Source organism: Musa acuminata, chromosome BXJ1-7, assembly GCF_036884655.1.
Source record: "Musa acuminata AAA Group cultivar baxijiao chromosome BXJ1-7, Cavendish_Baxijiao_AAA, whole genome shotgun sequence".
Lineage (NCBI taxonomy): Eukaryota > Viridiplantae > Streptophyta > Magnoliopsida > Zingiberales > Musaceae > Musa > Musa acuminata.
The window spans coordinates 9,975,338-9,989,942 of NC_088333.1; the positions used below are offsets into that span (position 1 = coordinate 9,975,338).

The window sequence follows — 14,605 nt, forward strand, 5'->3', positions numbered from 1 at the left end:
AACATTGTAACTCAAACCCAAATGCCAGTGATACTTGGTTTCCATAGAAATGGTTAAAGGCTATATTATCCGTGGTAGAATGCTAATATTTCCTGGTGTTGCCCCATACAGATTCATTACCGTATAGAGACTTCAACATTATTCCCAAACTCGTGGCAGACACTCCGGGATCAAGTTATCATCATGAATGTTCGAGCTTAAGATCTCTCTCTTTTGTTAGCTTGTAACCATAGGTGATTTTTTCTGTCACCTATAATAATAAGAGAGCTGCACATGGATACCTTTAACTCAACAATAATAGTGTCAAGAGGAAATGGAGCCAAACAGTCATGTATATAGATAGGCCAAAGGTAGATGCTTCCGACTTGCATGATTCTTTAGACCATGAATTTGCAAAAGTAAAAACAAAATTCTTTATATCTCAACACACGTCTACAAAATGAAATCTGATAAGTACAAAGTATCAGATTATTGGACTTCAGTATGGTATTATCCTGTTTAAAATAATAACTTTGTCGTCAGCTTTCACCATCTTCAGCAATTTGAACTTCAACAATAGTGAATTAACTCAAATGTACTTCCTCATGCTTATCAGTACATGGTGCATCGCGGGGCAGATCATTTTCAATCTTCTGCAGAAAATCACGCATTGTCTCCAGACTTTTATCATCTGCAAAACCAAAAGCCAGACTTTTCGAGTTTAAAAGAAACTTTTTGTCTCTGATGGAAAGCTCAGAAAATCTGGATTAGAATTGATAAGCTCTTTGTGAAACATATCTACAATGTAAGTTACAATTCAACTAAATCACAGTTTCAGTTTCCCATTATTCACTGGATGAGGCTATATCAGTGGAGGACAGATAAAATTGTTCCCTGGATGAGACTATGTTAGTCAGGTGTCTCCCAACCAGAAGAATAGGTCAGGATCCGAGAGACATGCCCAACCAATAGGATAATGCAACATTAGACTATGCTATAGTCAAGTTTGATATTGTTGCATTTCAGTTATGTCAATTGAGTCACAGACTAAATCTGTGAAAAACTAATATAGAAGGCTGTAAATATATACCCCTTTGATGGAACAAGAAATCAGAACGATCAAGGTGATCCATTAAAAAGTCAACTAAAACAGTAAAAAGTGGGCAGTGAAAGCAGAAATGAACATGAATAAACTCACCAAGCCTAGGGACAGTGTGGCCCTTGGGATGCCGGATGACGTATGGATTTATAAAGGAATCTAATAGTGCTTCACCATGCTTTTTTAAGAAGTCCATGTCACCTGCAAACAAAAAGGAAAAAAGTTCCAGGTCAGCGTTCTCTACACATCTCTGCCTTTCTTTCAAGTTCATTTATGAAGGGCATAGTAAATGAGATTCATTCCAATGTACATGAAATGCATGCCATTGCTCTCATAAAAAGAAATATGTTTCATAATGCTACTATAATTATATATTTTTAAAGTTAATTCTTAGATAACAGACACAAAAAACAAGTTGCTTCTCATATATGGGACTAGAAAGAACAAGTTATCCATTCACATGATCCTAGGTTTTCGTTAGATGATCAAATGCAAAAAAGAATAACTTGTGTAATGAGTAGAGACTAGCTAACTGGAGCTGAACCTTTATATCTACTTAATTAAGTTATATGATTAATTGCAAATTAAAGTATATATATCTGGTAATAAATGTCGCTTAGAAAAGTTAATCAAAGTCCTTTGTGCAGTTTATCATCCTTTCATGTCCTTCCTCCATTCGGGTTTTATGCTAATGTGTTGTCTGATCAAATGACAACAAGAAAAATTAACATAAACTAAGCCAAGATACTCTGTTCTGAACATAGCACATGTGCATTATCTACCAATTCCACAAATGAATTAAAACCTGACGAGACAGTTACACATCATTTGTCATTGAATTTTGCTTATGAATAACAAACATAAAATTTTTTGTGCTTGAGCTGCCAATAAGATCAATCACATAAAGCCACATGAAAAAAAAAAAAAAATCTTATGCATTAGTCTATTTTTCTCTCTGTCCTAAAGTAAGAAAATGTACTATGGTAATATCAAGCAGATCCAGTGGTTATTTAATCATCAGCCTGCAAATAGCATGTCAATCATCCGCATAATAGATTTCAATATAATAGGAGTTAATGCCACCAGCCAGATATGAAAGAGAAGGTAAGAAACCTTACAATGGTAAGGCAATATAGGCATACAAGGATAAAGCTAATTGCCTCCAGATTCAGCATTCATACTGTGCCTAAAACTACCTTTCTTATTACAGCATCATATCATATCATATCATAAGGTGACAATATTAAAGAGAACATTCACTCTATCATAAATAGAAGAATCGAACTAAATTGTCTCTACTCAATTTCCTTCTATTGGGTGTGAGCTCAATAGCTAAGTGGATTAAGCAAAAGAAAGAAGAGCATCTTTCACCAGCAAAATTTGTTCACATCTGAGCTAGTTAAATACATATATTAAGCGCATCAATTAAAGTGAGACTTCAAAATATTATTTTTTTAAAAAATTTAAAAATGGTTTCTCTTTTCTTACTCGTTGACCTCTATGATAAATCAGAATTTGGGCCAGGGGTTTACCACGGATGTGAACAATTGACCTACATTGTCACACTGCGTGCATCACACATGGTCGTACCCCCAAAGGGACCCATTGCCCACCATGAGTTGAACAGGACTGGACCCTTTGGACCCGTATGGAGTCAATGACAGCCGAAACAAGGATCCTTTTTCCTACCGTCAACGACTTACCCACTTGCCGACCACCGGCTCATTGCAGACAAACACGGAAACCACGTGGAACACACACGTGGGTCCATTGCTGCTCACACTACCAATGCAGCTAGTTCACACCGGATAGTGTTGTTGAGGCCAGAGTTGTACCTAAAAAGTGGAGCGACGTGCAATCGACAGCAGACGCATACGCCTTCTCGGCCACCGCCGGCGATTGGAACTTCGCCCCTCCAATTATAACCAGATGCTTCACCTTCGGTACCCTCGTCAAGGCCGACCCCTATCGGTTAATCATTAAAATTCAATACATTAATTACAAGAGCCTGAGATTATATATATTGCTCCTAACAATTTTTCTTGGTAATTTAATCGACACAATTTGTATAACATTTTCATTAAGCAATCGACGAATAGGAAAAGCATTTCTCATATTGAAAACGTACCCTCGCTTGAAGACCCACGAGTGCCGCCGAGAGAATCGCACCCTAATCGTCACAAATCCACTATTCGATTAAAATATGTCCAATCCAACTCTCAGTCTCTCTCTATATATTCGTGTATATACTCTAAGAATAAAGGATCGAATTGAATTAGGAGATTTTACTTGAGAGAAGCCCATGAGGCCATCGAACGGTCCGTGCTCGATCATGAGGTCTTCGATGTAGGCGAAGCATTTATCCAAGTTCCTGTACTCCAAAAAATCCTATTTTTTTTGTGCACAACGAATTTAAATAAATCAAAGACATTAATTAGGCGAAAGTTAAGGGAATGAAATTGAGAATTGGGGAAGGGGGAATGGAGTAGTACTTTATCGAATTGGAACCACTCGTAATAGGGAGGAGGGAATATGCCTTCGACGTCCGACTTGCCCTCGGCGGGAAAGGGCGCGTCGGGGAAGACGAGGTCCAATCGACCGATTACCTCCTCCGGCCACTTCCCCACCACCTGCGACCGCATGATCGCGCCGCTGGTGCGGAAGCCATGGAGGCACAGGAACCTCGGCCTCCGATGGTTGGAGTCGATCGCGGCCCCGAGGCTCCCCATCGCTGACTCTCGCTCGCTCGCTCCTTCGCGCGTCGCTTGCTTGCTCCGTTAAAACAGGAGGCGCGCACAAAAAGGCCTTGTGATGCTCCGGTTGGACCGAGGAAGGGGTGTTTAACGATGCGCTCCAGTTGTGATGCGCCGCGGAGTATTTATCATGTGCTAGTAGTCTAAAGAGCATCCGAAGTCTCGCCGGGAAAGGCGATGGGTACAGCTTAAGTTCTGGTAGTTCCGCGGGATACCGCTAAAATCACGCACGAGGACGATGGACCGGCGAAAGCGGGTAAGAGGCGCTTCGTGACGTCACGGAATCTGTAGACTGGTCTAAGAGATATACTCTTATTCTTCTACCTGTCAACGGTTCACCCGCTGGACCACCTTCATTGGAATTGGTTGAACGCTCGCAGATGTGGGACCCACAATTAGGCAGTCAAATACGCCAGCAGGCGGGTGATAGGAGCGAAGTGCAATTTGTTGTCCGAGAATGCTTCATCTCACGACTTACATCACAAGCAGACGATGTGGTCAAAGAACGAAGCAACCACCGACCACCCCAAGCAAAGTCGGGAAGGGATTCGTCCGTTGACCGTTTGCCGACTTAATCGCCTTATTGCTCGTCTGATTTGATTAAATTATAATTATAATTATAATTTTTTTAATCAATCGAGTAGACAGCTTATTTGCAGGATTTATATGTTTAGGATAATTTACTTGCGACTTCTTTGGTTTCTCAATACAGAGTGTTTCTAATTTTATTTTTTTATTGTAGAGTAATCATTTTTTTATTCCAATATTGTTCCTATAAAGTGAATGGTTCATTTTTGCCACCTTCTCAATTCAGTTCAATTCATTCATTCTATTTTCTCTCATAAATGGATCGATAATTTTTTGTAAGGACCAATTTAGTTTTTGAAGATTAAAATAAAGATTTCTCAAGAAGGCTAACGGTGGTAAAAGACGAAAAAAAGAAGAAATTTTCTAGGTAAATCGTCATTTTTCTTATTTCATTTCTTGTTTTATATTATTACTCCTTTTGCTCCAAAATTATCAAGAAAAAGATGCTGAATTTTTTTCCCTCTCCCTATAAAGTTGATTCCAACGTAAAACTTCAAATCTTTTTATTCACGGATATATAGCATTCTACAATAACTATTGTTACTTGGAACCTACCACACTGTATTAGATGAAACAATCTCATAATATTTTCAATTTGTTCTAAAAAACACTACCACATTGTATTAGATGAGACAATCTCATAATATCTTCAATTTGTTTTAAAAAAACTCCATGCCACATGTTTCAAGATGAGAAGCACGATCACCTCCGAGTTAAGGAGGAAAGACCTTCCTCAAGAGTAGTAAGTGGGGTTTGTGTAATAATAAGTAATCTTAGGGTTTGACTAGTATTTTTATTATTTAAAATAATAAAATAATTTAATTAATAATGTAAGGATAATATTGAAAAAAAAGGGGTTAGGGTTTTAGCTCATCTCTATTTTTCTTCTTTCATGTTAGATACGTAGAGCTGTCATCGTACCAACAATAGCTCACCCTAGTCGAGATAAAGAATCCTATATTTAAAGATGAAGTGGGCAACTAACGATGTGCCACGGACTTAGCTGGTTTTGCCTAAGTCGTGTGGTATCCTTGTGCGTCCGTCTGTAAATATCAATCTCCCCGAAACCTCTCATGGTTTTTTAGAACCTATAAAAGAAAAAATGAGATAGAGAAAGCGCCTCACTCGGATCCACAAGCAAACATTTCAGGAAACACTTTATAAACAAATGCAAATTACACACAGACTTTACAAGCTCTGAACGGTTGCATAACAAATGGTTAAAATGATCCACTACAGACCGAGTATTTCTTACAAGTGTCCACATGACATAATCTTTATTTACAAATCTATAACGACCACCAAACCCAACTAAAATGGGGTTGTTAAGCCTTCGATCGTCCCTCTATATGTTGTACAAAGCATGAAGAAACCAAAAGACACGAACATATATAAGCATTACATCAAACATCCTGTTTAGACGTTTATCCGTGATAGAGAGGTACGATAGGATTCATCATTTTTCTCATATTTAGATTTTATTATTGATATTATCAAAATATAGATTTGACATCTATAGTATTAACTTATAGTAGATAAGATTTTTTCAATTGCATAAAGAAATCTAGTTGTTTTGTTGAGAGAAATCATCTCTCCTATATAAATAACGAGAACATATCAATAAACTTTAAGTAAAAAATATATCTTCTATAATGATATGCATACGGAGGATATACCAAAGAGTTGTCTATGACTTTTGTTGTTAAGGCACTCATCGTTATAAAATTACTTGATTTAAAAATAAAAAAATGAGAAAGTAATTTCTATTAAATAAGCAACGAAGGATGATCAAGCCAACGATACCATGTATCAATTGGAGCTGTAATTGAAAAGTGAATAATGGGCTAGATTATTTGTAGAGTTAATGATCATTCATAAATATTGTCTCTAAGATATCTCTGTGATCAAATTCTTGACCAGAAAATAATCAAGAAAAAATTTAATTGAAGTAGAAATTCATAATCCATATTAGAAAAGAAAATTTTGGAGTCGCCAGCATCTTATTTTTTATAGAGGATTTTACACGTAATCAAAGATCGCAGTAGCATTTGTGAAAAACCTCAAGATAATTGAGACGTTTCTACAAGCCAACAAGAAGATGCATGGACACGTACACCATCGTTAGCGGTGAAAATTCTGTCGCTTGCTCTACCTAAGTATCTTGCAGGAGAGACGGCTTGGCAGCGATGCCACAAACTCCCTTTCCCTTCCCCTCCCCTCCGGTAAACAGTAGATATTTCTGCATCAGTTTGCCGCTGCCTTGGAGGGATGCTTGTGTAGTTGCTTCCCCTTTGACTTGCATGTGGTAGAAAAGAACTTGCTTCCCCTTTGACTTGAGTTCTCGGTAGTAAATATTGACAGATTTTTAGCGGTCTTTCGAATGCTTCGAGTACTCTAAACTGCTTTGACTTGTCCAATTCTATTAAATAAACCGATTCTTTTATGTAATATAGTTTAGAACAACCTGTGAGTTGCTTCCTTGATGCATGATCTTGAAGTTAATGCAGGTGGTCTGCAATACCACGCACAGCAGCCGAACAAGATTCTTTCTTTTCCGCAAGCGAGCATGGTTCTCCAATAGTTCAGTTTAGGGAACTCTCGTTCTGTATTCAACAAGAATATTGCTTTTCACCGCTGTCTAATCTCTCTCTCTTCATCTTTTTCCCACATTATTTCTCTGGTTTATGTTTTATTAGTTGTAACATATGCTTAATTTTCACAGCCCGTAGCATAACAACAATCTCCTCATGCATCCAATTATTCTAGCTTGGAATTCCTTATACTGTGCGACCTTATCTTAATTAGTAATTAAGCAAGCGATGATGTATATATATAATTAATTAATTAATTAATTGGTTAGTTAAAGATCTAAGGGTGGTAAACCTTCAAATCAACGAAGGGATGATGTTTAAGTCCACTCAGACGGAGACAATGAGGTAGTATGAGCAATATTCATCAATAGCCTTATAGGGGGAATTATAGAGAAAAATTTTATTAGATGATTTTCTAGGATAATGTGGTCTCATCATATGATAGATTAATATTAGATAGTAAACCTGTGACGTGACATGTGAGATGGTATTTAAGTCAAGCAAAGATATTATCTACAGTGAGGTTTAATCTCCTTGGATTTAGTATGTATTTATTCTATCTTAAAAAAGTATGTGACATATGATATATCTATAAAAATAATAATAATATGTGAATATGAGGACATAATGTATATGATAAGTTAGAGTTTTTCTTTGTTCTTACAATTATTGATTTGATTGCATGAAATGCATATGCATTTTTTTTTATCCTTTTCACACATGTTATTATTATTATTATTATTATTATTATATTTATGGTATGAATAGTTATAATGAGTTTAAATCCTTGTTTATCCAGGGAGGCTTGTTTATTTACTGTATATTTTATTTAAATACTCACCTCACTCTCTTATTTCCATCAGTAATTCATTAGAAGATATATGATTGATCTAATAGGATAGGATATACATCTAGCACTTGATGTGTCAAGAATGATTATATGATAAAGTTCTATTGAAATTAATTATTTTTAAATAAAAATATGACTTTGGATATATGAAATAGTTAGGTGATACTCATGTAATGTAATAAGCATTTATCTTTTTATTAAGTTAATCTTTTAAATACAAAGTTTGTTGTTTTATGCATAGATACAGTGCTTATTAGTTTTCACTTGCTTGCCACTGAATTAGATTAATTATAAATAAATAAATTATAGTCAAACTTAACTAATCTAACTTGTCACCATCCGATGGATTATCACATCTCGGATTTCGAGACGTGACAGTTTGTGTGACCTCAGATTAAGCAAGGTTTAATCAATGACATTTCTTTCGTGATTGACTCCGGAATTGACTTTTAGCAGTATCCTTCTCTACACTTTCTTGTATGCCTTCATCTACCTTCAACCATAAGAAAGCATGAACCGCTTCTGCTTACATGAAGTACACATGCACATCACGTAATGATTTGCCGTATTTTGCTCTGTCTACGTTAACACCTCTTCCAAAAGCTTAAACTTCCTAGCCCTGCATCTAAAGGCTTGGTTTTGTTTCCTCGAGCTCGGTAAGGGCAAGTCCAATCTCGATGTCTTAGTTAAAGCCGGCAGCGGCAACCTCTCGTGCGCACGCGTTTGCTGTTTCTTCACAGGCTTGTTGAGAACCTTCTTGAGGTGCTGTGAAGTTGCACCTCCATGCAGCTTTACTGTCAGACCTCGCCCGGTGCTATTAGTGGAGAAAGAGAGAGACCGGTCTTGATCCATGGTGGACTCTTGCGCAGCAGACTTGACTCCATCGTCACTCATGCACCAGTTGCATGTGCTGTATCTCTCGAACTTTGGGTAGAGACTGCTGCAGTATCTGAAAGGAAAAAGGATCAAGAAAACATCAAGCTTCTCTGTCGTCATGGGGAGACCAGACTATCAGATGAATCCACATTTCGTATGTATGGGTGCTTGTAGTGCGTGATACTGAAATGAGCTATATCGATAATCAAAACACGACACTCTTCTTACTTGTGTTGAAGCCTAAAATTGCAGACTTTGCACCGAAAAAGATCTTCGGAGATCCCGACATCGCCGCACATGCAGCAGGCAAGTGACGCAAGCGGTGAAGAAGAAGCAGGACTTCCGTTCCTTCCCATTCTACTTTTCTTCTCTTCTTACTGCTCGGAATTAGAAGGCAAACACAAAAAGGATGATGACAACAGTGTGTGGAAGAAACTCCGACAACTTTGGATGGAAGTTGGGGAAGATGACAGTCTTTATAGTGTGCACAGGCTTCCGTGTGGAAAGGAATGAGAGAAGAGGGCGACATGAGAACGAAGACAAGGAATGTGGACTCGTTGAAGGAATGTGGTTGGAACTTTCTCTATTCCTTTAACGTGCAAGTCACTACAATGGATTGAACGCAAGACCGGGAGAAGTCGGTGTTCCGAGGAAGGAAACCAGGAAAGACCGCGTATGCCACGTCGGTTGTAGTATCGGTCAACGAAGATACGCTACGAAGTCAGTATCCTATCCCCGTGGGGTCTACTTAAGAGCGGAGTAGGACACACGGCGAATTAGGGGGATTGGCCTGTGACTCCGATGCTACAGCGAAGCATCAATCGAGACAGTCCACGCATCTCAAAGCGTGCACGTGGAGGCACGTCGCAATTTGAGATCCGTGCTTGGAGTAGCGGACGGCCGGATTTCCATTTTGCTCCATAAGTATATTGACCATGTCTAATTCTAACAAACGTATTGTGTTTCTTCGCGAGTAAAATGTTTATATTAATACATAAAATATTGTTATTTTCTGTTGGGATCGGTTTGAATCAATCATAGTCATCATATCGAAATCTTAACAGTGCCTCTGTTCGATGTTTTGGGGGGCAGTTCTCATCGGTCAGTGGTCACAATAACTCCGCGTGGTCGACGTGGCTGACCTGCAAACATTAACTGTGGCATCATCGCCTTCATGATAAAATCTGGACCGGTTGGAGCTGCACATTTATTCCGAATGCAATCACTGAGTGTTCATCGTAAATGCTGGGGCTTCATGGCCGAGGCATCCTACACTGCTCTGGTCCCTGCACCACATCATAGATACTTGGGCGGCATCAACTGTTTGTCTTATTTCGACATGGGGAGATGGCCTGATGGGTGGTCATCGAGATCGATATTGTTTACAGCTATCTTCTTGTTATTGATGTCAAAGAAAACAGGCATTCAGAGAAAGGAGCTGCTCTTGTCCTTGCAGACTGGTCCTATAGGCTTGTGGTCTTCTTAATCCAGCTCAAGCTGTTTTGAGATGATGTCTGTCCATGGAAGGTCTTCTAGCACTTGAGATATGCACTAGATCAGTAGATTACTTAGTTTTAGAACAGAATGAGTATCCAGCATTTATGTATCAGTTTCCAGTAGCTTGCTGCACTGATAACACTTCAGAACAAGACAATGTTCTTCCAACAAAGAACATATAGGAAAGAAAAAAGAGAAAGAAGGATAGATTGGAAGTGTTTAGTTCCTTCCCAGTTCCCACCATCATCATCTTGGTTAATTAGTGACAATAAAAAGCTAGTTTTATCAACTACATTCAGCACTCTTCTTGTGAATGTCATATACCAACTGGTTAACCAGAGTTTTGTTGTTCATGGCCCTGGCTATTTTCTAGAGATAACCTGCAGAACTTGTGTCCACGAGCAAGTCCTTCAATGGAGCTGCCATTGAGATGTCAGATTAAATCTACCTAGTGACTTTCCCATAGCTGGATTCGCCTCTGAGATTCCTCAGAGAAATTAGTCTGTAGGATTTCTAACATATTATTTGCTTCCACTTTCCCTACTTCAGTAGTGCACATGAAACTTATACTCAGCTAATTTACCTCTGGAGCATGAAAAGTTGCCAATGGTAAAGATCAATCATAGCATATGAAAGAGACTGGTAATCACTTCCTGATGGTACAGTACATCAGAAAAGCCACCCTCTCAAAAAATAAGCCATACAACCTCTGCAGCTCTCACCAAAGGCTGAAACATAAATGAGAGCGGTGGCAGACCAGTCTACTTGATTTCTGTGAAATCATTGTCGAAGAGGACACCTAAATCATAACAGTGTCACAAGAGAATAGTGGCTCGAGATTTTAAGCTCGTCCATCTACTGTAGAGCATCATAATGCATTCAACAAGATGTGGCTTGTGTTGAAGATAAGTACACGATGAACATAGTGCTCCTACATACCTACGTAAATATGTGCACAGATGATCTCAGTACAAAGTCCATGTCATTCATCCTTTCCGATAAATATATATATTTTTGCACTAGAAATGGAAATGTACACGAGTTTAACTTACAACACTCTCAGTAGATCTGAGTCTGCACTAATAGGAGCTGATTACAAATGACAGAGATGCTTTGACAGAGTGAGGCCCAAAGAAAACAGACCAGCAGGGAATAATTCTGTCATCCTTTGGAATTGTCCCAAGATCTTAAACAAGAAACTGAAACTTCCAAGATGCTTCCTCCACAACTATGTATTAAATATTAGATTCTCTTCTGATTGAAAGCTTTCTATGTTGTCTCCATAAGGCTCTTTTCCAGCACTGGGAAGCAACTTCCAGAGTCCAATTTGACAAATAGTCAAACAAAAAAGATGGCAGACACAAGAAATGCAATATAACATTCATCAGTTCAATGTCAGTGACCATAAACCTGTTGTTTAGGAAACCACTTCTCTCCTCAATTATTGGGTGGTCAGTTTGATCACAAAGACAACCATTTTCATAATGTTTCCCATGAAAGAAAATTGACAAATACCTTAAGGTAGGTAGCTGGATCATAGTCTCCTCTGAGTTCATATTGACATCTGAAGTCTGATGATTGGCATAAATAACTGGTAGCACTACCTTTCCTCTTATTTGTGTTTCTGGTGAGTCATGCATGGCATCTTTTTCCTTTTCAAGGTCATGACTATCTTAAAACTCCCACTTAAGATGCCAGATTGTTAGTGTGATGGTAGCAGAACCTGACAAGCAGATAAGGAGTGGACACCAAGCTTCCTTCATTGCCTGCTAGGTTTCCTCCTCTTAGTAGCTGAAGAATTATGATGACTTGTTGCATGTGACTCGACAGTCAAATCATCATCCTTACAGCTCAAGCATACAGCACTTGACACACCAATTGAGCTTGGTGGCACAGAGGAAAATGATATGTTATCATTTCTTAGTGGTCTGGATCTCATCAATTCCATGTCCTTGATCACTTCACAGCATCTCAAGACTTTCTCCTGCAAGCCACAGTTCACCAAATTAAAAGCTCTCGTACATGAAAGCAGCTTCTCAGATGAAAGATACAAGGAAGTAATACTGGAAGCATGTAAACCTTGGCTACTTGGAGGCAACAAGACACCGCCTTCTCAACATCCACGGGTTGTCTCTCTCCTGAAACCAACAGCGTAATGGCTGCGGCAATTTCTGATGGTCTGAATGCTAAGAAATCAGCCCCTGCATCCCAAAAGCCTCAGCTTCAGCCATACAAATACCTTCTTTGGTAACAGATGCATCGATCAGGAATTCTACCTCTAACTGTGCTCAAAATGAGTTCCATCGATCGAGAGACCACCGTTTTAGTTGGCGCATTGCCACCGCTAAATTTATGGAGGAAGAAATCGATGAAAGAGAAAGGAGTCAGAGCTTGCATCCTCCATTTAAGGGTGCTCAGAACCAGGAGCTCCATTCTCTGGATAGTCTTGGCCTCAAACACATAGTTTGCCTCACCTACCTGTGGAAGAAAATACAGACAAGTTCATAAAAGATTCAAAGAAATATGTTGAAGAACTCTTCTACTTTTGAAGTCTTATCTACCTGAAAATCCAAGGACAAAGGGACTTCGGTTTCCTCCATTTTAGCAGCCAATGATAAGCAGGTCACAGATAATAACTGTGTCATCCAAGCCTTGCCTTTCTATAATTAAAGCCAGAACAAGCGGAAGCAGATTCATTAGATGGCATCAAATGGCCTCACAATAAAAGCAGTCTGTACAATGCGTGCAGTCTTATCTAACCAAGGAAGATTAGATTGTTCTTACGGGTAGCTCATAGTTGGAGAGGAACCGATCCAAGTAATTTACAGCTAAACAGGCACTCAGTGGTCCAAAATTGTAGTGCGCATGAACCTGTTCAATGCATCGCAAATGCCATTAACCAGAATGGAGAGCACACAATTCAGATGGAAGAACAGGAACACAGAGCACAAGAAAGATCAACATCACCATCGCTAGAAAAAAAGGTCATGCAGAACCAAAAGAAAATCTATCACAGGACCAAACTATTGAAGTCATGCGCATAACCAAAATCGAAGGCAGACGAGGGAAAATGGAGATAACGAGCCAAAAGATCGCATTAGATATCAGAGCAAAAATAAAACATGAAAGATCTAAACACAATGCAAATCCAAAGCCCACTTGAATAATCATGGACCGACAGAAAAATGCACAGAACGTTATCATGGCATCGATGCAACAAAGCAAAACGAGTCCACAGCCAACAAAAAGCAAAAAAAGCAAATATTATGTTGATGTGAAACATCAAAAGGCAGCAGCATTTGGTTATACCATCTAAGGAGGTTATGATTCTGAAAAGAAGGAAACTTGAGACCACAGAAACAAGAAGCCACCTTCAAAATCCGATCAATGGTATCTGTCCTTATGGACGAGTCCGATGCCCCAGACCGCAACCTCTCAGCGTAGTCCTCCCTCGGCATATGCTCGGATTCCCTCTCGACCAAAGAGGCCAAGCACTCATCCGATTGCGGTGGTATATCCGTGAGGGGATCCCCATAAAAATTGCGTCTTTTATGTTCGGAAAGCAAACTAATCCTGCGCTCCTCTTCACAGTCACCATCATCTTCATCATCAAAGCCTAGGACGCAACTGTTGTCCTCAGCGCAGAGGAGGGCAGAGGAGGCATGCTCACAGCTTGGAACCATTGAGATATCAAAAGCGAAAGACAAAGGCAGCGGTAAAGATCGAAGCTTTCCTATAGAGAGAAGGTCCTTGAACTTCCTCCTCCCTCCTCATTCAAATGTGGCTCCTTTTCACCGAGAAAACGAGTTCAAATTTAGTAACAGTATCGGGAGAAGAAGTGGAGGAGGCGAGGTGGGAGAATGTAGGCACTTCTGCATAGAGACGAGGCAAGGTTAAAGCTTTATAAGCCAGTGGGTGAGGAGAGAGAAATGTCATAAAAACAATAGATAGGTAAGGTGGATCATGGAGGGAGATAGTGAAAATAAAAATGGTGTCTGGCTGTAGGTGTTCTTTTTGGTTGTAGGATTTTGGGTTCCGTGAGATATCTAACGTTTTAGGGAGAAGAATGATGTTGATTATTAGTGTATTACAGTGATGTAATAATATATTGAAGGGAGAATTTGGTTGTGCACGATATGTTTGGATACAATCCATCAGGTTACAGAACAAAAGCGGTCACAAACTATCTGTTCCGAAATGAATTCCCAACAAAGCGAGAACAGTTCTGACTTCTAAGGTGCAGAACGATCAGATTACCTCAAAATACAATACATCCCCATGCTTGAAGACAGAGAGATAAAGCACTTGATAATGTTTCTGAAGTATATATACGTCTCTCTCATGAATACTAAAGTGAATATAGAGGTAGGTC

The 14,605-nt window shown here is 39.1% G+C and overlaps 2 protein-coding genes across 3 annotated transcripts; both read right to left on the reverse strand.

Moving 5' to 3' along the window:
- Positions 1-314: 314 nt before the first annotated feature.
- Positions 315-3,905, reverse strand: LOC135583433 (uncharacterized). 2 transcript variants are annotated; one of them, XM_065191825.1, is made up of 6 exons: positions 3,571-3,905; positions 3,368-3,466; positions 3,207-3,248; positions 2,914-3,043; positions 1,178-1,279; positions 315-670 (listed from the first exon to the last, which is right to left on the reverse strand). In XM_065191825.1, the coding sequence occupies exons 1-6, from the start codon at positions 3,805-3,807 to the stop codon at positions 564-566; spliced, it is 717 nt and encodes a 238-aa protein (XP_065047897.1). In that variant the 5' UTR covers positions 3,808-3,905; the 3' UTR covers positions 315-563. The 2 variants fall into 2 exon arrangements, with proteins under 2 accessions (XP_065047897.1, XP_065047898.1); XM_065191826.1 differs by having other exon boundaries at positions 626-741.
- A 7,326-nt stretch (positions 3,906-11,231) lies between these two features.
- Positions 11,232-14,091, reverse strand: LOC103991531 (cyclin-D4-1-like). Its single transcript, XM_009411021.3, has 6 exons — positions 13,605-14,091; positions 13,018-13,104; positions 12,795-12,893; positions 12,510-12,711; positions 12,313-12,434; positions 11,232-12,217 (listed from the first exon to the last, which is right to left on the reverse strand). Exons 1-6 carry the CDS (start codon positions 13,914-13,916, stop codon positions 11,993-11,995), a joined length of 1,047 nt encoding a protein of 348 aa, XP_009409296.2. The 5' UTR covers positions 13,917-14,091; the 3' UTR covers positions 11,232-11,992.
- Between the last annotated feature and the right edge of the window lie 514 nt (positions 14,092-14,605).